Source organism: Lipophrys pholis, assembly GCF_963383615.2.
Source record: "Lipophrys pholis genome assembly, chromosome: 13".
Lineage (NCBI taxonomy): Eukaryota > Metazoa > Chordata > Actinopteri > Blenniiformes > Blenniidae > Lipophrys > Lipophrys pholis.
This window is the reverse complement of record NC_137632.1, coordinates 23,397,685-23,423,675: the sequence shown is the minus strand read 5'-3', so window position 1 is coordinate 23,423,675 and position 25,991 is coordinate 23,397,685. Positions and strand designations below refer to the sequence as shown.

General features: G+C 42.2%; 1 protein-coding gene across 5 annotated transcripts in view; it reads left to right on the top strand.

The window, feature by feature from the left end:
* tns1b (tensin 1b) overlaps positions 1-25,991 on the top strand; it is a 173,071-nt gene that overhangs the window by 89,778 nt on the left and 57,302 nt on the right. For 3 of the 5 annotated variants that reach the window (XM_080478485.1, XM_080478486.1, XM_080478487.1), the window contains one exon: positions 17,121-17,162. In XM_080478485.1, the coding sequence (XP_080334611.1) occupies positions 17,121-17,162 (42 nt within the window). Of the gene's footprint in view, positions 1-17,120; positions 17,163-20,014; positions 20,145-25,991 lie in introns of those variants that run through there. The other 2 variants (XM_080478489.1, XM_080478488.1) reach the window with 1 other exon arrangement.

Here is a 25,991-nt window from a genome sequence, read left to right as displayed (position 1 = left end):
AATGTTATTGATGACAAATGTATTAGTTTCAGGCTTGTCGGTGCAGTAAGACAATATAAACCTGCAGGGTGTTTCTGATAAAGTCAACTCTGCTGGCCCAAATGTGATTAAGTCGCTAATGCATGAACTATCTTTCACCTCCTCTTGATATTTTGGCAGAACATACTTTACAGTCTGTCTTACATTTGCCATTTTCATTAATATTAAATCTCCAAACCGCTGACATCGACTGTCCTCTCTTGTCTACCTGCTGCCAACGTTGATGATGGATGACGTCACGTAATACTCGCCGTGTCGTATCGGGGATCTTTACTTGGTCATATTGTGAGATCTGCGCTGTTTTAAACTTTCGTTTTGACCAAATTGTTTTGGTGAAAAGTCTGTGTTTGTGGAGAAAATTGGACAGTTGCTGCACCGACTCATGTCTGTTGATGATCCACAGTGATACTAACTGACAGAAATAATATGGTAGCGTTACATCAAGCTCAGCATGTGGAAACCAGTGTAATTGGGAAATTGGTGGCTTCCTGGTTGTGATTTAAGTACAGTCATCCACTAGTTAGTGATTGTGGAGTGTATGGACTACAATTGGAGTGTATGTGCCTGTTGTTTCGAGATGATGGCAGCTGGTGGGAACTGGTGACGCATGCCTAGAAGACCCCATCCGACAGTGAAGATCACCCCACTCGGGCTCGGTAGGGGGTGCACGCCGTGCTGTAAAGCGTGCATTCCTCAGACGTGCCCTCATGTCGAGAATGAATGCTGCCAAGAAGACCTCAATGTGGGTACATGGGAGATGGGGGGGCGGGGTTCTCACCTATGAAGGCAGACAGTGCATCTGATCCAGAAACACACATCAAGAATGCATGCTCTCACAAGCCAAAATATGCACACGCTCTGAAAATGAAAAACCGCCAACACCTACGTCATCCGGCTTCTACTTCTTTTATATTTTAAAAGGTCTTGTGCAGCGAGGGAATGGGGCCAGGACATTGCTGAGTAATGAGCAACTGCGGGGCAAAGACGGCGTGGATGTGGTCCAATTAGCGCCGTGTTTAGAACCGCACATTTTTCCCCGATGTGCCCTGTGTTACACTTTGTACACAAAAGCCGACCAACCGGGGCTCCTGCTACCAATTACAGCATGATCCCACTTCTCCGGGAACGTAGGAACAGAAAATAGACATCTTTAATTTTCTGTTGAGTGCCAGGCTTGGAACCTTAGCACTTCTTGCCTGTGCTACGTGATAATCTAGATTTATTAAGTTTATGCTGGATGTTACATAAAGACGCTGTGTGAAGCTTTTGCTTGAGCTTTTTCTCCGCAGGCATTCAGTTTGGATTGAGGGAAAAGAGCTGGTTAGGCACCAGAACTGAAGAATGTTTCCTGAAACGGCTGAAATATAATGCAACTTTACTTTGATGACTGTTTTCTATACCACTTCATCAAATTGAGAGTTGTACCGGCTGGAGCTGATCCCAGATGGCTTCTAGCAGACGCTCACATTCACTCGGATGAGCAATTTAGAGCCACTAGTTCACTTCAAATCTGGGCGAGATTTTTGTTTATGAAGTTTCCTTGTTCGTTCTGTGTATGGGTTTTCTCCAGATTGTCAGCTAATTGGGCTAAAATGTGAATGTAATTGTAGATTAGGACTGCGTGATAAACACTATTCAAGTGTATTATTTAAATGCCCTTGTGATTTGTTCTTCCAATAACAGTGCTCTATATCTTGTCCCCTAAATTACATCAGCTGTGAGTGGGCCCTTTTTTCCTTCAGTTGTTTTCCATTATTTACACAATTTCTGGGAATTAACTTTTCTTTCACAATTTGCCGAGCATAAATGCACAGTGAAAGACAATTTATGGCAGTTCAGTCAGCCCTCTGCAGTTTGCATATGGCGGCTGTAGATAGAGAAGATGGATGAATGGGTTATTTTTATATAAATTAATCCATCTTTCGTGCTATTTAAACCAAGATTTTGCACTAAACTCAAAGTAATACACTCGTGAAAACAAATTTTCCTTCCGAATACGACACTTTGTGCATATGCTTGTAATTTATGTGGTTAAAAATAACCAAGCTTTTCGGTTTGCAGTGCAGAATTACAAGTAAATGGTGGCTTGTAAACTCCAGTTTTATGAAGTCATCCCACTAAGTCGGGGAGGCGAAAGGATTCCCGCCCCTTTAGCGTGGACCCATTATCATAATGGACTAGTCTGCACGCTAAGCAGTAATTTTCTCTCTCCGGTGTTCGTACCAGTGTCACCAAATCCCGTCAGAAGACGTGTCGGTTCTGACTGCGGTCACCCCCCCCCACCCCCCGGATCATCGTCCTGCTCCTCGTTGCAGCCATCGACACGGGCGTTCTGCTGTGGTTTCTTCCGCTCGCATCGGATGTTTCCAGCTTAGAGCCCGGCCCAGAGCTTTCACACGTTCGATGAGACGTGGCAATCCTGTGGCTGCACATTATGAGCATTGTCCTGCAGTAGCTGTGGCGTAGCCGTAATATAGCGTTACACAAACAATGCCACACTGGGGCGTCTGGCTCGGTGGTTTTTGCCGGACAAAGCGTGAGAGTCTTACACAGCAACCACTGTTGGTATCTTGTTTCCTACAAACAAGCTGTGCTGGTTTCTTTCAACCTCGGCCACAGTTTGTCCCGGAGTTGTGGCCACGCTATCGCGGAGGTGGTACGGAGCATGTCACATAGTTCAGATATTCTTCTATCTCCAAAGTGAAGCTATGGAGTTAATTTAGGAATGCTTAAAATTGGATTTGTGCTTAGAGTTTGTTACAACACTTTCATGTATTTTACCTGACTCAACAGGTTTGATTCTGCTTGCAGACCTTTCTGAATAGAGTTTGCATGTTCCCCTTGTGCATAAAGAGGTTTCTAATCTGAGTTGGGTTCAAAAAGACAGATCGACAGATCTTAGGCGGAAAAATTTAAATGTACTCATCAAAAATGGTTAAAGTACGTGTAACAATACTAAAACTGTGTTGTTGTTTGCCGCAGACAGTTTAAATTGTAGGTTTTAAACCCCGTGTTTACACTCATTTTGAACTTAAACTGAAAGCAAAAATGTTGCATCTCAACAACTAATCCCCATCCCTACTCCAAGAAGACTAATGGGGTTTGAATCATGCACTCATCCACACAGTCGCTTGCTGTATTTGATGGGGACGTGTCGGACAGTTTTGTGTCTCGGGTGGAAGTGACAGGTCACTGCAGCTATGGCAGCTCTCTGTGAGTCTCTGTGTTTATCAGTTGCTTTTCTTCACCTTTTAACATTCACCTTCAACATTTTATTTCCTCTACCAGTGGGTAAAATTGTATCACTCTATTTAAGGACGTGTGAGAGTTGGAATGAGGAACTTGAAAAAGAAACTGACGAGCGATAAATGCATGTTAATGAAATCAATTCAATTTGATTGGACTTTATTAATGTAGCACTAAATACAACACAGTCAGTTCTAGGTGCTTTATATAAAAAGAAACCCAACAATTACAATACAATCATTAGATAATTTCCCCATAATATATAAGGGCCACATGTGTCCTGCAGGTTGCAGTTTCCCTTATGTGCTCTGCAAAATATTCTGGTGTAAACTGGTATGATAAAACAGCCTGTCGCTGGTTGGTTACCTTGCTGATGTGAGTCAGCGTTTACACGACAACGTTTCAAGTGAAAAACTTAGTCTTTGCTTTTTTGTTTCAGAAAAGTTTTGCAATGTTTTGAAAGTGATGTCATATTACACTGAAATGGCAGAAACACCTTAAAACTTGTAGTTATCATGCCGGGCCAGCGGTTGGTGCTGTTGTTTGTTTTTGTAATGAAACCACACACATGAACAATACGCTATAAACATTAACAATGGGAGAACATGGACATTCGACCAAGTTGGACTGCTATTACCATGAACTATAAAGCTACCAAGTCCCAAGAGAATATGGACTGGGGGTCATGACACTCTGGTGGCCGCAATTGTTGTTCTTGTCCATCTACACACACACGCAGAACTATTTTCTATGGTTGTGATGTGCATGCGCATGAGCAGCGCTTTAGAATCGGTGCGTTCTCCCCCCGTTTCCACAGAGACGGAGTCGAAGCGTTTTCAAAAAGTTTCACCTTGGGCGCTGTTTTCAAAAGGTGGCGTTTTCAGAGGCTCCAAGCACCGTTGTTGTGTAAGCGGAAAAACAAAACACAACCTTTTAACATGAAAACGTTGTCGGGTAAACTTGTCCTAACAGTGCGTCATCCTACTTTTCTAACACACTCGTGTTTATTTCAGGATATTTTTCTACTTCTAACGGGTCCACTGGTGTGCGAGCTGCCACCACTGGTGCGTTTGTGTGAGTCAATGGTGAATGTGATTCATTCTATTCATCACAAATCCCCATTTACTTTTGGAATCTAACATGCTACATAGTTTCTTTTTAATATTTTTAGCGGTGTGCCGAGCACAATATTATTTTCCAGAGTATATTGTTGCTGGGAATAAACTAAAAGTACTGTACGTTAGCTGAGGCTTTGCGTGTTTATTTCGTCCTGGTATTTTTCTTCGAAGGACGACAGCCACAACGTTTATGAGCTGTTTAATTTAGTTGAACATTGAGCATTTAATGGCTCCAATCGCTGTATTGTTTATATAATTTTTAAAGCTTGAAAAAAAAAAAAAGCAACAGATCCACGTTCATTTACAGATCACTGACAGATCAGGTTACAATTTAAATCACAAGTATTGTGTCTATCCCAACCAGGTAAATATCCTGCATATAATTGATCGATGTTCTCACAAATCTAAACATAATTTTTAACTCTTTCTATGAAAATGAGTCATAACCGCTTGTGGTGATATCAAACTTTTTACTTACAACAGAAGTATCTCATGTCTCTGTTTTATTCTTTAGATTGATTCAAATAGCTTCAAAGCGATAAGCTAATGAAAAAAAAAAAAAGTATCCCGTGGAAACGTAACACAACACAGCTTCAGGGCTGGTTATTTATGGCCGCCCAGAACAATGAGAGTCTTTTCTGGTGCTTCGCAGTGGAAACGTGTCTGAAGAGAAGACTTCTACTTTGTGTTGCACCAAAATGTTCCACCAGGAGCAAAATAGCTTCTCCACACATGAAAAACAACAGGATGTTCAGTGAAGCTGTATATCGGCTTCAGATGACATGATGGCTGATTTTATTTTTCATCTCTAGTTTTTAAAAGACTGTCTTGGTGAGCACAGTCTTAAGGTTTAAAATACACTCGTCTTCTATTATCCACCATATGCTTTGTTCTGTCGGTTTTTACCGACTCGTGAGGGAAGTGTGTTCTTAAACATCACGTTTGTCTGCCTCTGAGTCCAGTGGGTTCATCGGGACTTTTCTCTGCTGGAAACAGCTGCTTCTTGTATCCAGCAGTGACGTCATGAGAGCGAACAGAAATAGTCCGTTTACAGAGCCGAGAGCCAAACATGCTGAGAGAGGCTGCAGCTTTCAGCTGATGGCTCTCTGTGAGGTCGCAACGTGACGCTCCTTTCACATTTGTCCGCACATTTTCATCGTCACATGAGACATTTCAATTGTAATCATTCATAGATGTCAACTGCAGATGGGAAAAGACTCCTGTGAGTCACTTACGTAACTATATAACTTCTTTTAACATTATGAAAATGTTAATTTTCACATATTCTTCAAGAAAAGTTAAATTTTTGGAGGTCAGGGTTAAAAAAAAAAAAAGCTGGTTCGTAGATCGATGGTTTCCACAATGAAGTTTGACTCTTTGAAAGGGTACCAGAGTTTACAGTGGGGGTCCGTGGATTATTTTCATTGTCTGTGAAAGTGTGTGTGTCCTCTAGTGTTTGTTTTTACTATAATGTGACAAATCACAGATTTGAGGTGATCCAAGTAAAAAAAAAAAGAAAAAAAGAAAAATAAATCATGTGTTTTGGCGGAAAAACAACTCTGTAAGAGCCTTTTTTGTGACATTTTTATGTTGATGTCCCACTGGGGACAGAAACCCATTCATCTATACATCTCATGTTCACGTGGATGTGACTGATTAGCCGCTGTCATTGCTGAGTTATGTTGGAGGAGTGAGAAATAGCTGGCAGATTCCTTGCGGGGCTCCGTCCTCTCTCACATGTTGGGAAAACAGTTCTCGGTTACATAACAGAGCGAGCAGCCGGCTTCGTATCAGTCAGGCGGGGCGAGGAACATGGAGATGTCAGAGGTGCTTTACGGTCACAGCCTGCTCGAGAGTTTTTCCCACAGCGAGGAAGCGGACACTTTTAACCCCCCCCCCCTTCACCTTTTCTATGGTCCGGAGGGATCCGTGGCATGTCAGGAGCCCCTTGGAGTAACGCTGGTGCTACGGGAGAATGAGCATACGCACTTCAAACACACACACACACACACACACACACACACACACACACACACACACACACACACACACACACACACACACACACACACACACACACACACACACACACACACACACACACACACACACACACACACACACACACACACACACACACACACACCCTTCCTCGGAGCTGTGTTTACATTTGTGGGACTTGGCTGTGTGAACGCTGCAGATGAAGGAGCTCGGGGCATGAGAGAGGGACATTGTGTGTGTGTGTGTGTGTGTGTGTGTGTGTGTGTGTGTGTGGTCACTTGGTGAAGACTTCTGGGGACAAAAACTGAAATCCCTATAATCCCCAGTGTTAAATGAGGTGTTTCAGTACATAGTTTAGGGGAAGAGTTTGGGTTAACCAAGTTGTAGTTATGTCTGCAGGAAATGGACGTAAGTCATCGTGATGTCCCTAAAAGCGCAGGTGTCAAACACATTTTCAGGGGTCACATTCAGCCCAATTTCATCCTGAGTGGGACGGACTGATATAGTTTTTCTTTGTTGTGGCGCAGAGGATACATAATGAAATGTCGATCATCAATCTAACATAAAGCCAATTTTAATTAAACCTACTGATGCAAAATACAGTGAGCTGTCCAAACTTCTTCTATAGATCTTGCATTATGGGTGTTTTTACAAATTCTCCCTGACAGCATGACATTGAGGCGAGTTTAAAATCAAGGAGGTAGCTACCCTTTATGGCAGCAGCACTGACGTCTCACCTCGGGTCTCAGTATTGTTTTGTGTCCACGACTCTTAGGAAATTTGTTCTCTTTGAAATGTTTCCAATTTGCTTGCTGGTTTGGCTAGATCTGGATCTCCTGTAGGCTGGTATTGGCTCACGGGCCTTATGTTCGACACCCCTTCCTGAAAGGCTTAGAATCAAAGATGAAGTGTGCTCTGTGTTGACTGTTGTCCCTCTGATGTGTTGCCATAGTGTGGTTCTTGTTTCACACAGTTTAAACCCAGCTAATAGCCGGAGAGGGCGGGTTATACTCTGGACAGGTCAGACAGCAACACGCACTCATATTTCAAACTTAGAGATCGTTCGGAGACGCCTGCTAAAGTCTTTTTTTTTTTTTGTATTCAGGCACTGGGAGAACATGCACACATGCTCACAGAAGAATCTCGCTTGGACTCAAACCCGGGGTCTTCTCATTGTGAGGCGAGATTACAAACAAAGTTAAATTGAAACATGAGAAAAGATCTAACAAAGGTATCTCCTCGTGTAAATAAAAAGATGCGAACAATCATGATGTGATATATTTTATACCTTTGCTACACCGACACAAGTATCATCATTTTCAGTGTGCTGACAAAGATGCAGTGCAGATGGAAGCCATTTCTCTGGCTGTTTCAACTGTGTGTGAATGTGGTGTGTACACTCCTTCTGTTTACATGCAGAATTTACGGAGAAAACTCAGCAATGGCTCGTACTTCACACAAACTGCCTCTGAGGATGCTTGCACCAGTGAAGCAGGATTGCCTTTTAAGGCAGCCGGTAGAGTGGGAAGAAAAACCTCTGCCTAACAGCTGTGCTTTCACTTTGAAGGCAAACAAACATGCTCGCTTAGTGCACCTGCTTTGAAAAAGTGCAAACAAGAACCCGTCTGTGACAGCACGAGCTGTGCGACTTGCGGAGAGGGATACAAAGAGTCGATGCTGCGTTTTGTGTCACGTTGTGTTCAGGTGAGGAGACGCTGGTGTCAGCCGGTGTCTCCGGTCCTGCTGTTTGTGCTTCTTCCCACTAGAAGGCACTATTGTTTGTAAGAGCCCGGAGTTCTCAGAGGTGTCCTGTGATCTGCCCGTCAGCTTGTGTCTTACACAGAGAGGAGTAACTGCACCTTACTTCTCCTCTGTAATCCATTACCATTATCCATGATGGCTTCATACCTGCTTTAGTTTAAAGCACGTGTTGGCTGTTAAGCGAAAGCCTGCAGAAGTATACAATCTATTTCGAAAATAAAACCATCTTTTGTTGCTCTTCTTTTGGGGGTGGGGGAGAAAACCATACTAAGGCATTTGGTTCCTTCTATGAATGATCTATATGATGGCTGGTTTCGCCCAAAGAAAGCAATAAAAACATCCACGAAGAGAGAAAACCGGGCTGATGACGGCCCTCAGTCTGAATCCCAACCGCATACATAGAGTCAGGGAACAACTCCAAAAACTGACACTTTTCATTCATCAAGCACCTGAAATGAGTGTACACACATCCCCCACACACACAGAATCATGAACACATGCCGTACAATTATGGTTCATGCTGTCAATGTTTCGTGGCCTCAAAAGTTGTTGTTTTTTTCCTTTCCTTCCAGGTTTGTCAGTGTATTGCGTCCAGCCGGCTCACTAAACACTGAATCCCTCCACCCACCCACATCCACACACCCAAGGCGGTGACATAAACCGCTCCTCTGTCCACACTGCGCTCCGCCGGGCCGAGCTTAATGGGCTGTGTCTCAAGCTCTGAAGACGCATCACTGTATATTTAGCCCTGGACCATTTCCCCAAGAGGCGCTCTCTCTCTCTCTCTCTCTCTCTCTCTCTCTCTCTCTCTCTCTGGATGAAACTCCCAGCTTGCTCGACTACCTCTGCCTTTCCTTAAAGAAGCGAGGCTATAATTTAGTATAATTGCTCAGAGGAGCCGTTGTGCTCACGTGAAGGAAAGCACATGGCACAGTGGCATCGGAGATGAGGAGCTCCAGCTCACCGCGCTCGGACCAGCCGGACACGTGGCTGCATCCATGGCAATCTCATCGTCATCTGTGTGACACTTTGTCCGTGGACAGACGGAGGCCTGCTGTGGCACATAAATGCTAATCTATTGTAGCGTCGCCTGCAGACCAGGACTTTGTGTTCACATGACTGCAACCAGCATTTATTTTTTTTTTGTCACAGTTCAGAATTTGGATGGACATTTTTTGATGCTATACAAACAACGCAGTTTTTTCATGTCAGGCCACGAGTTGGTGCTGTGTTTTTGTTATACAGGCAAGCAATCCAACATGCAGAGAACTGTATAATGTAAACATACAAGCTCTTTTTTCAGCAGTATATCATCTTTGTATAAGTATACTCAGCGTCTGCTGTACGTTAGAAATGTGTCACCACTTATGCAGATGATGGTGCCGTAAATGTTAGCGAATGTAGACTTTATTGGAGAAGCTGTTGGTTTCAGAAGAGTGAGCAAAGCCAACACTCTCAATCCTCCATTGTTGTTGTTATGGATCCACTCAACCATGAGCAGGAAAATTGTTTGCCACGCTCAAAGTGTGCTTGTGCACCACTCTGCGATTCATATAAAGTTTTCAGAAAGTGCTGTTTCAAACTTCCAACACAATTATTGTGTAAGCAGAAAACCCAAAGCACAATGGATGTTTTCCAAATTGACTCAGAAGGAAACTTTAATTGCAGTATTATTTTAGCTTCTTTTCAAGTATTGGAAACATCGTTTCATATTTCACTTGGTGTTGGCATCACTACAAAGAGGTGAAAGGTCAAATTGTCAAAGAACATTTAACGTACGACGGACACTCATGCCAGCCCACCTTATTTTGAAAGCTAAAATGTAGCTCAACACTAACAATAGAAAAAAAACTTTACATTGTCTACAATAATCACAGATCACTTATCAAACGAGGAGCTTCCGATAGACTGCTTCTTCTTTATTCTGTAACTATTCTTGTATTCTGTAGGAGGAAAATCAGAATGCAACAGCCCTCACTGTGGTAGTTGTCAACACTTTTGTCTTGTACCAAAAAAGTCAATGGTTCCATTCTGTGTTGTGTGAGGTTTGCACGTTCTCGCTCATGCTGCGTAGGTTTTCTGTAGGTACTCCATTTTCCTCAAACAAGAAGCTTTAGGGGTTAACGAGTGGCTCTAAATAGCCGGTCTAAGTTGGGAAAAGTATTTATGACAGTAATCGTCAGTGTCCATGGAAGGAAATATAGTTCTTACATTAGTTTATACAAGGAATTTAAGGTTATATTAAGGAAAAGTCATCAAAAGACCAAAGAAGCATTGACAACATGCAATAATTTTCAAAATAGAACAAAACACCAAATATACAACCCTCCAGTGGAAGCCCCGAATAGCGTCGTGCCTTCTGTTAGTCTCCTTTATGCTTGGATCACTGAAGGTAAGTCAGAATTCAATCAAAAGTCATGTAGTCAATCATCCAGCCTTGTATAACAACTCAGTTCAGACTAAGATCATGAGTGTGATGGACCAATTCTCGCTTGTGGTATAAAGCAGCGCACATCACGGGCAGCTCAACAGTCTATCACCGTGGAAGCGCACGTAAACAACAATCAGGTTTTGAATTGCTAGAGGAAACCTGAGTATGCAAAGAAAACCACCACAACCGCTTCTCATTAGTGTGAAACAAACCAAACGTACATTAGCAAAGACGATGGTTGTTATGACAAACCTGTGGGAGCTTTTAGCTTTTAGCTTTTAGCTTGTCGCCACTGCAGCAATGCTTTCTGACACCAACTGTGGATGGAGGCCTGCGAGTCTGGTTGGGACTGCGGTTAGGTCACTGGCTGGTCTTTTTTTTGTTTTTTTTTGTCAATTTGATTGAATTCTTTCTTTCTGGATGACAACTCAGAATGTCCTGTTTCCACGAGCAATGAATGTAGTGATCACATCAATGTTTGGGTTTATATGCATGAACAATAGCATCCTATCAGTGAATCCATCCCATAATGTTTTTCACTGTGAACTCGGCTATTTGGGACTTTGTGACAGCGTCACCCAGAAGCCCATCAGCATTGATTTATCAACTCGACCAATGAAGCTTGTTGCGTTTCGTTACAGACTGAAACACCAAACAATGTGTCAACATTGTCCTCCGGACCGCCCCGTTGTGCTTCTTTGTAAACCCGGTTATTGAAGCATCACGTGGGGATTTACTTCACAAAAGATGTCAAGCTTATTCGGCATGCTTTTTACAAGGCCTTGTACGATCTGATCGTAATTTCACTGTTTACATGAGGCTAGTTTTCTTGATAGCTTCCACCTGGACCACAAGCGCGATGCCAACAACAACAAAAAACAGAAAATTTTTTGTTGGTTTCTTCATTGGCGGATATACGTAATAACTGCTCAGTACAACGGGTAGAAGATGTTCTCCGTCACAGTAAAGTCTTGACAGAATTCAGCTGCCAGCCTGTGTTTGAACTAATCCCTCTCACCACTGAATCACAGAACTTACTCTCTTTTAAAGCAAAGGTCGGGCCTCACAGTTTTCTCATTATTTTCCGTTACTATTTTGCCACAACAACCTGCATTTAGCCTCCGTCATGAGAGCAAACCCAACATGACGCTCAGCTGACTTGGCTCAGGATGATGGTATGGCTCTGAGCGAGGGGATATGCCAAAGAGTTAGAAAATGAGAACATTCATATTTTTTAACTTAATGGAATTACTGTCAGACCGATAACTACAGAGAATCAGAAGAAATTTCTACTCAGAAGAGTTTTCTACATTCACTGATTTTGCAGGTGGCCACAGATCAATGTTCTTTTTTTTTTTTTTTCTTTACTTCTGTTGTAATTAGGTTTAAGTCGGATTGTATTGGAAGAGTCTGTTACTGCCTGCTTTGTTGCTGACATTTTCTGTTTGGCTGAAGTGGCTGCAGTGTGCAAAAAGAATGACACTAGATTCGTTATTTGCTGAGAAGAATTAGTTTTGCTCTTACAAGGGAACACATGACAGTAGACATAAATAAAACAGTGTTTCTCTTGAGGAATACAAATTTGGGATATTATGAGATCATAATCTGATCTGTCAACGTGAAAGAATTCAGAAAAGAAAAGAGTGAATGTAAAAGCAGGTCTATGACTGTAGCTAATAAGACGCTGAGACGCTCCCGAGATGCACCACAGTGATGGAGATGGAAACCCGCCGTCGATACATGAAAATATGTTTTTAAAACCTACATGCATGAAAAGACAAAAGCTAAATAATTTTTGAACAAAGTAAAGGCATAAGGAAGTTAATTAAACTACTTTCTTACCAATCTAAACAAACGCTCCCCTCAGTTTACCTTATATATATATATATATATATATATATATATATATATATATATATATATATATATTCGCTGCATTAATTCAGACAGTTGAGATAATAATACTTTGTTTGTTTTTTAACTTTGACATTGTGTCCTCTCAGAGCTCTTCATGACTTGACAATGGCATTTCACTGTATATCTCATTTGAAGTTGTGTTTTTCAGTGCCAGAAGGTTGTGATGGTGAACATTTGCGTTAATTGCGTTGGATTAGTTTACAATGTCTCCAGCCAAACACAACACAACAACACACTGCAAACAAACATCCTGTCCTCTCGACTCTGAGTCTCAATATTATTGTGAGTCCAAATTCAAAGCTTGAATGTGTGGACCACTTAAACCAGAGGTCTGCAAACTGCGGCTCTGCAGCCACATGTGGAGCTTCAGCTCCTCTGTGGCGGCTCCCTGAAGCTTTCTCGATATTATTTGTAAATAAACAGTTTGTTTTCATTTTTGTTTTATTTACAATCCACTCCAAATTTCAAAACTGGCCTCATCTCCCGGCTAAAAATGGATAAATAAGGAAAACAGCGGAAACAGCCAGAATCGATGGATTTGCTAAAATATTAAAAAATCTGTAAAAACAAATAGACAGGAAGAATGGTCAAGCTACAATGATTAAAATTGCTCGTACCACTTTTTTTCAGGAAAAGAATGAAAAAGGAAATAGGGATAAATAGAAAAAAAATTAAGAAAGAAAATACAAAAATGTAAAACAGGAAATCAAAATGGAAAAAATATGTAAAAAGAAAGAAATGAAGAAAAAAAGGAGGAAGAAATAAAAAAAATGCTGGCATAGCTCAAACTGCTCTGGCAATTGGAAGCACACAGTGGCTGTGAACAGCTAAATGGCTGAAGAAGGAAAATCCATTGAAAAAGAGGAAAAATATGTAAAGAAAAAATGACAACTAAAGCAAAATTTGCAATGAAATATATGTAAATTGTACCTATGATACTTCATGAATGCAACTGCAATATTTGAATATATAGGGTTGTTTTATTTTTTTCTTATTTTCATATAATTACCATGTTTTGTGGCTCCAGATAATTTTTTTTTAAATCTAAAATCCAAAAAAACCTCTTTTGGTCATCAAGGTTGCAGACTCCTGAATTGAGAATTCCACTTTAGTGAAGTGAACATCTGCAAACAAGGCTCGTTTCTGTCTTTGAGTTGGTGAGATAAGGAATTCTCTTCATTAAATGAAAATTAATAATGCTGGTACCGATGCTACAAATTCCCCTCAGATGTTTCCTTTGAAGCTGGTGGAGCGGAGCTGCACAGGCTTCTCTCTGTGGCTCATTTTGCTGATCCACAACTTCCCAGGCTTTGGCGCGCTCGCCGAGTCCTCACGACAACACACACGCATACACACATGGACACACACACACACACACACACACACACATAGCCATCTGGCTGCAATTGGATAGATCGGAAACGCACATGTTAGCGTATATCATCGGGTGGAGCTGTTTGGTCTCGGTGTGTGTGTTTTTCTGGGGATCGGTACAATAGGACCTATTTGTGTGAATATGCCTGCGGCAGCAAGATGTGGCCTGGCAGCGAATCCACAGTCTGCGTTCAACTCGAACATCCGTGCGTTGTGTCCTTCATTCCTTGAAGCAACTCCGCCCAGCATGGGTCTCGTGTATAACACCCAACTCAACCAGGAAGACCTGTGTGACAGTTTCAGAGGCAGGGATCGGTAATTTCAGCGCTTTTTTCCTCCCAAAGTTTCGTCTGTTCTTAAAAAGGTGCAGGTCAGTGGGTGAACGTGAAGCTGCAGCCGAGCTGGGATGGTTCTCCAGTCTCTCCCTAGTTTGGTGGTTTAGTCTGGGTGTGTGGAGTCTGTATTCTGGGGCCTTCACTGTCAGACTATAATTTACCCTTTTGCGCTTTTCTGTTTATATTCCTGTCCAGAAGCAGAGCATCTTCAGTGTCACAGCCCGGCTCTCTGTGTGAGGCTCTGCACTCGTCACCACCAAACCAGCGCTACTTTCTCAGCCATAAGTTTCCCAACGCTGCACTTCGCTTGTTCATCCATATTTTTTTTTCACATCGAAATTGTGAAACAACAATGAGCGATTCTACTAAAAAAATGTATGTGTGAAACCACAGCTGGATATATCTGAGCCCTCTGTGCCACAAAAGCGCCATTGTTGTTGGGAAACTTAAAAAAAAAAAAAAAACCTCTGTGAGAAACTGAATCACACTGAAGGTGCTGAAAGAAACAGATTCACAAACATACAAACACTACTCCGATACACAAAACGCTCAAAATGAACAAAACTTTTAAGTTATTTGTGCCTGGAGGGTGTAACTAATTCTCAGACTTGATATAATTTATGAATTAGCTTCAAAACAGATGCTTTTCTTTATAATATTTATACAAAAGTTCTGGCAGGGTGAAGAAAACAACATGTGCCTCATGCTTGTGCATTGTTTTGGAGAACAATGATTCCATGAGCGAGGCCGTTCTCCGCAGGACACATAATGTTAACATCAACCCGGCGCAGCACATCCAGAAGGCAAGAAAACTGTTGGACTGTTTAATCTTTCATCAGTCCCATGATTGCCCTCCTGCTGTTTGAAATTGTCACTGGCCTACCAGATGGGTGTGATTCCTCAGTTGAAAATATTCAACTTCTGTTGGATGTGCTGCAAACTGCAGTGTCATTTCTAATCCACACTGGTCGCGACATATTTGTTAAAATTGACAGTACGAACTCATAGGATTGAGGTGTGTGTGTGTGTGTGAAGGAAGAATTAACCTTAAGTTTGGTCTTGTTATGATGTGATTTTATTCAGGCATCACTTTCAAGTTTCTCCGGATTGTATTTTTTTGTTCCCACTTTATACTTTGAATCCATCATACATGGCTTGTGTTTAGGGGAATTTCATCCTCAGCCAACAACATATCTGAGCATCAGTTCCACAGCTGAAACTCTGGATCTTCCCGGCGCCTGGTTTCCCTTGTCGTATAAACAAAACTTCTTCCTTTACTTCAAATGAGTCGGGTCTCGTGGCATGATAAATTGGTAACACTCGTGACCTCATGAGATCTGAACAGAGCTCTTTTTGAGTAGTTTGCATGTTCTCCCTGTTCTGTAGAAATGAATGTCAGGTTCATTAGTGACTCTAAATGGGGTGTCCATGCACATTCCCATCAGTCCAGGTAGGAGGCATCTTAGACTGACTGAACCAGGTGGAAGATGTTGTGCTTTTTATCCAAATGGCTTCATCGGTTCATGCTGTTCCCTTGACTAGCCTGGCTAGTTTAAATGGGTTCTGTGTACAGTATGTGTTTGTCAGTCATTATGCATGATCAGTGTAAATTGCCTTCTCTCAATGTCAGTTGGGCAAGGCTCCAGCGACCAATAACGTCAGCCTGGATAGAGCACTTACACAGGTCGGATGGATGTATTGATGGTAGATTGGAAATTGACATGCAAGGCACTTAACATCCGTTAGGAGCAATTTGTGGTTCAATGTCTTCCTCAGGGAACTCTTGAAATATGGCCAAGGCTGGAATGGGAACTAAAGTCACTACCTTGCATTTGAAGACGACCCACTCTACCAACTAGGTCACAGGTGATTGATTGATCAAGGAAGACTGCTTGGTGTACCTTGAAAGACTTCAAGGCTTTTACACAGTGTTACACTGAACTCCCCTTATCTCCAGGTAGAACACCCCTTGTGATTAAGATTAATTAAGAAGTGCTTGACCCAAAGAGATCAATATAATATGTTTTCTTCTTCTTTATCTACAAGCTTTCCAAATTGTCATTTTTGACATTTGTCCCTTCATGGTTCTTTCTTAAAACATGTTTTAGTAGGACCTTAGCAGTAAAAAAATTACTTCCTCAATCTATAGAATGGGCACTATAATGATAACCACCTCACATAGTTCCATGTTTCTGACGATAGAAGTATTGCATTGGTTCAGTCATACTACTACTTTCTAGTTGCAATATGTTTCACCTTATATTCCTCACCAGTCCTTGGCCTTGAAATGACAGAACCAATACTTCATTTTGAGAGTAACATCTGCGTGTGTGTTGTTCTGGAGTTGGTCCACGTAGGCTTATGACATCACTTACGACTTTGATGATTTCCTTTCGGCTGTCATAAAACTAAGCCTTTACCTTCGTCCCCTCCCTCTGGACACCCCTTTCCCACCCAGAGTTTGATCTGACTCTTTCTCTCAGCCTCTTCTAAAACTCTGCGTTCACTTTTCTCTCCTTCTCCCTCCTTTGCTAAATCCATGCCTCCTCTTTTCTCTCTCAACGATCAAGTTCTTTCCCACTCTCTCCTGCTTTCTCTCTCTCGTCTCTGTCCATAGCTGTATATGGCATTGAAAAAGAGCTACACTCCCCGGTCTTGGCTAATGGAAGCAGACTTGTCTCTTTGTGTAAATATTTGCACAGAGGGATTATAGATGGTCCCACGCATTCAAGGTGGAGTCCCACTCCACTCCAGGCCACATTAGGGCAAAGAATGGTGCATAGTGTGGCTTCAACAGGAGGTGACACGACGTGACACAACACAATGACTTAACGCACCGACGTGAAGTGTAACGCCAAGTATTGATCTGTGTTTTCTCTGTCTGTCGTTTCTGAACAGGCGCCGAGCAGCGACCTCCCGCTCAAACATGTAGACACCATGGTGAGTTTCAGCCGAGCCTTCTCTGTACATGCTGCGTTTCTTTAATAAGAAGTCCTGCTGTTGGCTTTCATTACGTTTCATTATAGAGACCAAATCAGAGAATAAATCTTCCACTGCAACACAGATAAACTGCTTTGTGTATGGTTTCTATTATTCAGGAATAAATTGTGCCACCTTTTAAAACAAATTCTCTTTTACACACTAAGCCATCATTGACAAAAAAATGATCTCAGAGACTAAAAACAGGCATCTGAGCTTTCCTCACACTCATTAGCAAAGTTCATGATATTTGGAGAATTATATCACCTTTTTTTTTTTTAAAACAGGTGAGACAGGTCAAATCATCTCCTCTCATCATCAACACATGTCAGACAGACTTCTGTGTAACTGTCTCAAACAGTTCATTTGACACTTTTATCTTAACTATTGACTCTTTCAGTAGAGTTTCATCCACGTTGTGCAGTGTGAGCCGAAGTCCTCATGCTTTCAGAATAAAAACGATGTCTGCTTTCTCATGAAATTACAAACCAGTCACCAGACGAGAACGTCCATAATCAATCAGTACTGCTTGATATTCTGCAAAAACTCCAGGCAGTGAAAATAACTTAATAAAAATATCCAACGCCAACATAAGGAAAGACACATTTCTGTGGTGGTAGAGCCGGTCATCCATTTCCTATGTTGGTGGTTCTATGCTTGGTCCTTGGACCAGACACTGAATTGTAGGAAGATTGAGCATCTTGCATGGTAGTTGTGTGGGCATTGGAATGCGTGTGTGTGTGTGTGTGTGTGTGTGTGTGTGTGTGTGTGTGTGTGTGTGTGTGTGTGTGTGTGTGTGTGTGTGTGTGTGTGTGTGTGTGTGTGTGTGTGTGTGTGTGTGTGTGTGTGTGTGTGTGTGTGCGTGCGTGCGTGCGTGCGTGCGTGCGTGCGTGCGTGCGTGCGTGCGTGCGTGCGTGCGTGCGTGCGTGCGTGCGTGCGTGCGTGCGTGCGTGCGTGCGTGCGTGCGTGCGTGCGTGCGTGCGTGCGTGCGTGCGAGAATGCATTATAGCACTTCGAGACAACTAAAGGTATACTAGTCAAGTCCATTTGCAATCATTCCATTGCCAGTCGCTGCCGTACTCACACTGGAGTTACAGGGTCAACAACACTGATCGAGTGGCCATTCACACTATGGACAAGTTGGCCGTCTCATCACAAGCTTAACACACAATCTCACAAACATTAACAACTGTTGGCAATTGAGAACCGCCAATACATCCAAGAAAGATTCCTGCCTATAAGCGAAATCGGGCTTCTCCAAGCTACTCTGTCTCTGCACTGCAAAGAACATCAGACTTGACTAAGGTTGAGAAAGACTGTGGACTTTGATGTCTTCCACAACCTGATTAAACTCTTTTTTTTTTCATAAATGCATATCTGTATTGTTCTCTTAAGTCACTGAACGTTGGCTTTGGTTCTGAGTTTTAAGAAAAAAATTCAAATATTCCAAAAATTCCTTACATTATTCATACAGTATTAAGCAGAGTGATGCAGATCTGGAATCATTTATGTATTAAGAGTTATGGAGTCTCTATGCCTCTACTGTGTTAAAGGATCAGACATACCTGTACCAACACATGCACTCTGGATGCATTTTGACAACCTATACATTACAACCAGCTTCAGAGAGAAGGGACATCATTTTTTTTTTAAACCTGGAAGCAAAAGCTGACGTTCATTGTTGGGAAACGATAAAAAAACATTTCAAAACAGAAAATTCCAAGATGTTGTCACAAAGATGGAAGCATGGAGAATGTGCACATGTTTGCATCCACATGTTTGCTTTGGACTCACTGGGTACTGTTTGTCTGTGACATGATTTCCTGCGAGTTGTGTTTTGTCCAAGAAAGGAAGGATCGAGTTTCCAATTTAGAGTTACCACCCAAAGCCAAGTACCCACTTTCCCCACAGGCAACCAAAATAAACACAACTACCCCGGTGTTGCCATTTAGTATATGTCCATGTGCCTGTTTTTATTGGCTTTCGCTCAGCTTTTCTTCCACGATACAGTCGCAGTGCATGTTGGAGAAAAAGAGGTGTTTTGTGCTTCCATCACAGTTTGGTTTGCACCATGAAATAAAAAGACCTGATTAAAACAGTTTGTTGCTCTGCTGTGCTGTATGATCATGTGCAGTACAAGTATTTGAGTGCTGCTGCTGTCTGGTGGTCATGAGCATTCACTGTGTGGTTACACTGTGATGTCGGCAGATGTTTTGCCACACCTCATTGCCTCGGAGCATCCACCAGACTCATCTTATGACTACAAGTTCTCCCGATTCACTGTGTCAGTCTGTATTTTTGGGTTGTTTTTCACTAATGTGGATTTTTAAATCTAATTGGCAGTTAATGTAGGTCTGTGTTGGAGGATTGGACGTGAATGTAGACACAGCGGTGGGACGCTCCGGTCAGCTGATTCAGTTGTGTTTATGTGTAGAAAACCTTCCCACATGTTTGCCCAAAGAGGCGGAAAAGGTTGGCAGTAGCAATTTAGATCCGTACACAGATGAGAAAGAAACATGGGAGGGAGGGAAAAGTTGAATATGAGGGGGAGAGATAACGTGATGGGAGGCAGCGGGAGAGGGGGGAGGGTGGCCAGACGGAGTGAGAGAGGGACGGACGAGGGAACAACGGGCGGACAGAAGGACGAGCCAAGGAGTGGAGGAGTTTTGGTCTGAGCTGGGAGCATGCAGTGGCCTGCTGGAGGCAACTTCCCAAAATAGAGCCCTTGGGGTTGTTTTTTTTTTTTTTTCTTCTTCTTCTTCTTTTGAGTCTGCTGCGAGAGGAAAGAGATTTTTCTAAGAGGAACCTTCACTGCCGGACTGAAAGCAGTGAGAGACGTAGGAAGGGAGATCTCTGGAGATGAACCGAGGAGGGTCTTTTAGAAGGCGGCTATCCTCACTGAGGGGGGCATGGAGATGGAGTACGGGCTACCTTTTCCGGAAGGTAGGACATGGATGCAGTGCTTTAATGGATACGTGTATTTCACACTTGTTGCCTCTCTCTCTCTCTCTATCTTATCCATGCTTGTGGCACTCATTTCTTTTACTTGTTTGTACTTTTTCCCTCTCAGACTCCTACCAGCCCCCAACGCTCCCTTCTGCGCTCCTTCACTCTTTCTCAGATGGTTAATTTGTATGGCCTGCTTGTAAAGTCAAACTCCCCAGATGGTTTTCATCTGGAAACAGGGCCTGCAGGACCCCCCACTTTAGTTCCCTCCTCCTCCTCAACCACTACCTTGCCCCCCCACTTATCCCCCCTCCCCCACCCCAGTGCAAGCTCCCAATGGAGGGAAACACATCTGAGGATGCTGATTGTGTGATGTTCAGGAGCTTATGTCTCTCGTTTGACTCCACTGTCAAATGCTTGACCTTTATGAATCCGGTTTGGCTTTCGTTGCATCAATGCATGCTGCTGCAGGGTTCACACTCTTAATGGAATCCCGCTCGTTGAGTTCCTCTCGGACAGAAACATCAAAGTGACCACAATGGAAGTCCTTTAACTGACCAGGGCTTCATTGCACTGCTTTTATTTACCCATATGTTTGCACTTTCACTTGCATCTCAGGGCTCATGAAAGCCAGTGAAAAGCTTGAGGTGAAACCTTGGGATTAACTCCCATGTTCACAATACAAGACATGGGACATCGTCAGAACTCTTTCTTACTCTCTAATTAGAACTTCTTTGTTCGCATACTGGAAGCCCCGTGTCACACGCCCGTTCGTCGGGAATGCCCTGGTAACTCAAAACTCTCAGGGATGTTTTGATCACCTCACTGCAGTCCTTCTTAGTTGACTTGGGGCTTTTCCTGACTCTGGTCCCGCAGCGCCACTCAAAGCAAGCACTCTTAACTCTCTGCATGCTCTGTGCATCTGAACCCTCTCTCAAGGGCCGTTTGTCGGCTCGTTCATCTCTGTCGTCCTCTGGCGACGCGCTGCACTTTACAGCCCCGGTGCAACATGCTGAAACGATTAGGGCAAAGTGCGGACGGAGGAATGGTGGTGGTGGTGGTGGTGGTGGTGGGGGTTGCTTTGTGTCACCTCAGTCAGGGAACCGACCCATGTGAACACAGGGGATGGAGGATGGAGCCAAAAAAACGGAACCTAAGAGCTGTCCAAATAAACTGGCAGTGCTGGGAAGATACTCCATCATCTGGTTTGTTTGTGCATGTGCTTGGGTATGTGCATGCATCCAGTCCTTGGACAAATTTGAAGGGTGATACAGATATCTTTGTGTTTATGAATAAGCATTTAAGAATACTCAGTCTTATTTCAAAACAAGTGAGAACCATCAAGCTCAACAAACGCCTCAACAACAGTTGCGCGTCCCTACAATGTGAAGCCAGATTGTCGCTTGCTTTAATACTGAGCTCTGATTGTGGCGGTTGAACTTGCAAACTTTATAGAAACCATTTTGCTTTTCCATGGCCGAGACAGCCACACCATTGAATAGCTGTTTACTGTGTCTGTCTGTGCTTTTTCAGCAACACTCAGTGAAAGTACCACAGTGCAATGAGGTTTTCCTCTTACTTTACTAGATTTCCACCGGTCAACTAGTGCAAGCTTTCATAGAGAAGCCGCTTAGGGAAATGCTTTCTTGCGTAGCACAACAATGGATACCTACAGAACATGGGTAGCCAAAATGTCACTCATGGGTACCCAGTGGCCCACAGGGGCCTTGTGATTATCCCCCATGGCTTCTGTAGTGGTCAGTTCAAACAATATGAAGTTAAATTAGCTGTCTTTCAAGTAGCTGCTCTTCACTTGATATTTACAATCAGTGGTGTATTGGTCCCTGGAAAATCAATTATCCGCTTGATTGTTGCCTTATTTTAAAGCAGCCCAGTGGCATTGCATGTAAGACGACTTAAATGAGTGAACATCAATCCACAGTACTCATTGTTCAGTGCACTTAGTTGGCCTGTTCACCAACTCATCTCATCATCAAAAGCATCTCCAATGATTCAGTGCAGTGTCAATGTGGGAAATGACAGGAGCAGCAGCATAAAATGTATTCTGGGGAGATTAAGGCTGGATTATGGAGGATGCCCCCCCCCATGTTTTGCTTTTCTTTTTGAATGTGGTTATGCTGAAAAACCTGTCAAAGAAAGGTTGTAAAATTATTGAAAATGAACCCTTTTCATCCAAAAACACAATGATATCCACTGCACTCAGGGGCAAAAAAAAGAAAAAAAAATGGCTTTCACAAGTGTGACTGTACAAACATATTAACTTACAAGTCTGTTGTGTCAACAGTGTTACTACTTGTTTCATCTCTAATACGTATCACTAATGTCCTGGAGGTAGTATCAGAGTTGCAATGAGGTTTAAACCTTGTTTAAAGGACGTTTGTAAGTGATGATGCAAACTTTTTGTTTGGGTTAGGGTTAAAACAACTTTTCATATCACTGCTCCAGTCAATACAATAGTTCTTCTGCACATTTACCAGTAGATGGACAATAACAACAATGTTTGCCTCCAGAGTGTCATGACTCCCAGTTCATATTCTCCTCGGACCTGGTAGCTTTATAGTTGAGAGTCACTATAATAACAATCCAAGTTCGTCAACTGTCCATACTAGCGTCCGTGTTCTCGCCATTGGTAATGTTTATAAAGTTCTCGGTACGTGTGTGCATGGTTTCATTACAAAAACAACCAACAGCACCCACTAGTGGCCCAACATGAAAACTATATTGTTTTCAGCATTTCTGCATTTGCCATGAAAGCGGACATCTCGATTACAAAACGTTGCTGTGTGAACACAAAACATATGTGAAACAAAAACGCAAAAACATTTTTACTTTATTCATTGTCAAGCAAACGGGTCTTCTATGATGCATTTTATGACAGGTGAGCCTTTTCCTAGACTTAAAGGAATGCGATAAACATCCAAAGTTGTCAAACTGGTGACACTTTTTTTTGAGATTTAAATATTGTTCAATTTGCCATTTTCGCCTTTATATTTTTGTTTCCACCTTCAACCTGTTAAAGGTCCTGTATATACGTGCTGTCTTTTCTAAGACCAGAAACACAATTCAACTGTTAAGTCAGAAATGTTCAAAAACTGGTAACTATCCTGATATATTTCAATTAATTACAAGCCTTAAGACCAGACTGAGCCTGTATTGATTTATTTCCTTCCTATTTTTTAATTTTGGTTGTTCATTTTAGCCCTTTTATGGTTGTGGAGAGGATGTGGACTAAAAATGAAAAGTTGATGAGTACTGTGATGATCCAATTATGCTTATTGAAAAAATATCAATACATTTGCTTCGCACAGTGACTTTAAATAAAAAGAGGCCACAGGCTGACCCGCCATTCGGACTCAGTACCTCTGACTGAACAGCAAGGCAGAATAAACACTCTCTCAATAAACTCTAATTGTAAAAGTGGCTCATCTGTTTCCATTTATACAAGTAGTGTGTGGTGAGGATCTTACTTTACTGGCGTGTTAATTTTCTCACATCATGTGAGATCTATTTACTAGAGTAAACAGTTGTTTACATCGCCTTGGTAGCCAAGTGGTAAAAATGCCTCACGGGTGACCTCGCTGAGAGGAAGTCGAGCCCAAAGCTACTTTTTAAAACTCATTTTGATGTGGCAGATCTTATGACGAATTGCATCCGTGTGTGTTGGTGGCTTATGTCGAAGTCTGACATTCTGCGTCCACAATAATGCAGAATTAAAGACTGCATTAAATTAAAAAAAACAACTTGTATCTTGTACAATGATATTGTATTTTTCTCATCAAATTCTCTCCTTTTGTCTAAAAGTATCAAATGTCTGATCCTGCACACCAGAGTTCAATTCTATTCTATTCCATCAATTCTACCAGCAATAAAAATGCTTTGCAGGTTTGTTCTCAGCCCAGGCTTTAGATATCAAACTGTAAGAACTCTAAAGCTATGTCTTTGGTTTAATGCAGCAAAGTTATTCATATATCATTAAGTTCGCATTTAACGAACTGCCATTTTACAGCACATGACGAACCTGAAATTTGAATAAAAGAACTGTAATTTCATTATTTACATCTTCAGAGGTATAAAACATTGGCTGCATGTAGCTGGAACTCAAAAATATAATAGGTTAATTCATATTATGATCAGAATATCTTCAAATTCTAGAAATGATCTTTCATGTAAAACATTTCTACATCTGTGTAGTAATCCTGTTCACCTGACTTGCCACATAACAGAATAATGTGTTCACCTGGTGGTCAAATAAATATATTGTAGTTTATGTCATAATTTGTCACAGCTGGCAGGTTTGATCTCGGTCTGGTCCGCGGGCCGTATGTTTGACATCACTGATATATATAAAAAACAATAATAGTAATTTTTTTTAGCCCAATGTTTTATAAAGTTATCTTACATTGTGTTAATTTGTGTCGAAAACTCTAAAGTACGAGGACTCTGCCCAAACAGCAGGTCAGCTGTTGGGAAAGCGGAGCCGGATGATGCGAGTCCAAGCAGGTCAGCCCATGCGCTTGACACCGGCGAGTAGCTGGCCAATCTGATCTAATGGCTGATGATGGATAACAGCCCCCTCCTGTGTTCATGTGACCCAAACACCACAGGGGAGTGAACGAGTCCACATGGCCTGTGACCCCACCGCCTCTCTCCTCCTCGGGCTGGTCTGAAGGGGAGGCGAGGCGGGCCGGGCACCGTGGAGCCAAACACACTCAATCATCCTCAGCCACACTTCCTCTGCGAGGGCCCCTCTCTGCTCTGCTCAGGGAGGGCGGCATGTGAAGCCTCGCATGGTTATTGATCCACATCGTATGATAAACATCCTGACACGTGATGAAAACATAACATGTGAAGTGGAGTTCATACTTTTAATTTTGAAAACTACTGCGTTGTTTTCCGCTGTGTTCATGCCCATTAACAATACTGAAACCTCGATGTCTGTTTACACAGAAACTGCAGAAATGCTGAAAAAACATATAGTGAGCATGTTGGACCACTAGTGGGTGCTGTTGTTTGTTTTTGTAATGAAACCACACACGTGCGCAGAGAACAATACACTATAAACATTAACAATGGGAGTACATGGACAATCGTATGGACAACACAACCAAGTTGGATTGTTATTCTGGTTGACTCTCAACTATTATACTTCACTACAGCCTCGGCATGCATGCGTCGCATTTCATAAAAGTTGCGCTTTCCACCTGTTTCCACGAAGACGGACTGAGAGGGTTTTAAAAAAAGTTCCTGTTTGAGTGGCTCCGTGCACCATTGTCATGTAAATGGAGCCCAAAACACAACAACGATTTTTGCGTTTTCACTTGAATCTGTAGTGGAAACGGAGCTTGAGTGTTAATTCATTGAGATGAAAAAACTGCCATTTTGCTGAACTGTAAAGTGATTCTAAGTCTGAGCATTTACTGTCCGATTTGAGACCACTTCTGACTAAATCTCAGAGACGTGCAACTCGGTGTCCGGCTGCGCAGTGGACAAGGAACTATTACCGCTACTGAAACGCATTGTTAATACACACAACAACAACATGAGGGTGCAAACAGCTGTTGCTTTGTCAGATCATGAGTTGTTCACTTGAAATTTCCACAAAACATTCAAACATAAACATTTTAACATCTATTTACTGCTTACAAATCCAATAAGCCAATGACACACAAAACGGGGGACTCGCAATATCATATAGTTCAAATATCGTTGACTTTTATTTGCATATAGCTATGTTTGATTTGGTTTTGTTAACATATACAATCAATTAAACAGTGTTTAGAATGATTTACCACTCCTACGTTTGTCAAATGTTGATAGATTATT